Below are 2,416 nucleotides of genomic sequence, written 5' to 3'. Positions count from 1 at the left end.
AGCGAAGGCTGAGGGAGCAGCAGGAGGGCTGAAGATGGGTGCAGGGGGGCTGCTCATGGGCCCCTCGGGGAAGGCTGGAGCTGAAGTAAGAGCTGGAGCCAGAGATGGAGCTGGAGTTGGAGCCGGGGCCAAGCCCCCATGAGGGTCTTCCAGAGCCAGCTGCTGGCGCAGACACCAGGCCTCTGGCTCGCTGGTGGGGAGAGAGAGGCAGAGAGGTCAGGCCTGGATGCTAGGTTCCCTGTTCCACCCACCCCAGATGCCTGGGTTTCATGCTGTGCTTGCCCCAGACACCTGGGTTCTGTGCATAGCCCACCCCAGTCCCACCCCTGACCCTCCTACTTGCACCCCCGTCACCTGTTGCCACCCCTCCCCAGATGCCAGGCTTCCACGTGGCCCTCACCTGATGACATAGTTGTGGCAGGAGACGTGGCGGTCGGGGCCATCCGGCCGGGCCAGGACGTAGACCCAGACCCAGCGCAGCGCGTCTCGGCTCTGCAGCCTCAGTACCAGCTCTACAGGACCGTCTCCAGCATCGCCCACTGCAGGGGACAGGGGCTGTCAGCCTGGACACCTGGGTTCCATCCCACTTTTGGGGGCAACTGGGAGGGGCTGTGGGCCTGGTTGTCTGGCATCCCTCCCAACAATGGAAGGGACTGGAGGATTGGACTGTGAGCCTGGATGCCTGGGTTCTCCCCAGGTCTGGGACAGGAGAGAGGGCTGGGAGCCCAGACCCCTGGGTCCTCTTTAGCTCTGGGAGGGCTTGAGGGCTGAGGGTGACAGCAGGCAGGCTAGAAGCCTGGATGCCTGGATTCTCCCCCTGCTCTGGAAAGGGTTGGGGGTTTAGAGCAGGGGGTGGGGATAAGAGCCCGGATGCCTGGGTTTGCCCTGGGCCCAGAGTGGGTCGGGGGGTTCCAGTGGTGGGGATGAGGATGGGGATGGGGCAGGGATGTCCCAGACAGGGGGTCTGTACTTACGCAGGCGGCAGTGCTGGGTGGCTGCATGGCCAAGGTCCTCAGGGTGCAGCAGCCCGTACCATGAGCGCCCCACGAGCTCAGCCCGCTCAAAGCCCAGATGGAACAGCACACTGTGGAGGGGGAGAGAGCATGTGAGCCCAGCCCAGATGCACTGGAAGGGGCATGGGAACTGCGGGGCAGAGCAGGGGGGCTGGGAGCCAGGACACCTGGGTTCTCTCCAGCTCTGGAAGGGGAGTTAAGTGCACAAGGTGATTTGGGAGCCCTGACACCTAGTTTCTCCCAGGGCTGTGGATGGGGATTAGATCAGGGATGTAGGAGCCCAGATGCATAGGTTCTTTCCCAGCCAGAGAAGGAGGGTTATGTGGATGGCTGAGATCCTGGACACCTGGTTTTCCTCAGCTCTGGGACAGGGACTGGGAGCCCAGAATCCTGGGTTTTCTTTCTGCTCTGGAAGGGGCTGGAAGATTAGAGGAGGGGATCTGGAAGCCCAGATGCTTGGGGTCCCTCCCACTTGGGGGGGTGGGGAGGGGGCGGGCAGTGGGTTGGAGAAGAGGTTTGGGAGCCTGGAAGCCTGGGTTCCCTCCCTCTTAGTGGCCCCTCACCTGTCAGAGGCATCCAGCAGAGCCATGTTCTTGGCATGGCAGGTCTCGAAGGCAGCTGGAAGCAGGCCAGCAGGGCCAGGGCTGGGACCAGGGCGTGGTGCAGGCTCCAGGGGGGCAGCGAAGGCTGTGATCACAGGGTTGGAGGCCCAGTAAGGCCCCGGCAGGGGTGGGTGGAAGCGGCCGCGCAGAAGCACCAGCTTGTTGCCTGCGCCCTGGCGCCGTGCTGCCTTTGCTGTGGTGAACCGGCACCGGAACAGGCGCTCTGCAGGGTAGGGGAGGAAGTGGGTGTAAGACATGGGCCCAGGGCCACAGCCCCCTCCCTTCCCCCATCTCTCTATCCATCCACCTGTCTACTCCTCCATCTGTCTCCATCCGTCCATTCACACACTCCTTTATGCCTCTGTCCATTCTTCCATCTGTTCATCTATTGGGCTATCCATCCATCTATCAGTCTATCTAGCCATCCATTGCTCCCTCTGCCTGTTCCTCCATGCAATCATTTCTCCCTCCATCTACCTCTCTCTCTCTCTATCTACCGATACCTCCACCCACACACACATTCCTCCCCACCTCCCTCCACTTCCCAATCCCAGCCCCACACCCACTCCTGCCCTCACCTGTGTCAGGGGGCGATGGCAATGCCAGCTGGTTCCTCATCACGAAGTGGTCGGCTGGGTCCAGGATGTCATAGATGCTGTCGCCCTGGGCAACCAGGTCCACCTGGGAAGAGGAGTGGGGCTCCATGAGCGCACAGTGCTGTACATCCCTCTTGCTGTCTCCCCACTGCCGCACATCCCTTCCCCAGCCCCTGATGCCCCGCCCCTGCCCCTTGAGCCCAGC

At 62.5% G+C, this 2,416-nt stretch overlaps 1 protein-coding gene across 1 annotated transcript in view; it reads right to left on the bottom strand.

The window, feature by feature from the left end:
• Positions 1-2,416, bottom strand: part of NPAS4 (neuronal PAS domain protein 4) — a 4,954-nt gene that overhangs the window by 1,176 nt on the left and 1,362 nt on the right. The window contains exons 2-6 of the mRNA XM_025212393.1: positions 2,194-2,296; positions 1,577-1,838; positions 975-1,084; positions 401-539; positions 51-190 (exon numbers count right to left, since the gene is read on the bottom strand). Of these exons, the coding sequence (XP_025068178.1) occupies positions 51-190; positions 401-539; positions 975-1,084; positions 1,577-1,838; positions 2,194-2,296 (754 nt within the window). The remainder of the gene's footprint in view (positions 1-50; positions 191-400; positions 540-974; positions 1,085-1,576; positions 1,839-2,193; positions 2,297-2,416) is intronic.

Source organism: Alligator sinensis, unplaced genomic scaffold (genome assembly GCF_000455745.1).
Source record: "Alligator sinensis unplaced genomic scaffold, ASM45574v1 scaffold1329_1, whole genome shotgun sequence".
In the NCBI taxonomy this organism is placed as follows: domain Eukaryota; kingdom Metazoa; phylum Chordata; order Crocodylia; family Alligatoridae; genus Alligator; species Alligator sinensis.
The sequence above is the reverse complement of the archived record's forward strand: the minus strand, read 5'-3'. Positions and strand labels throughout refer to the sequence as shown.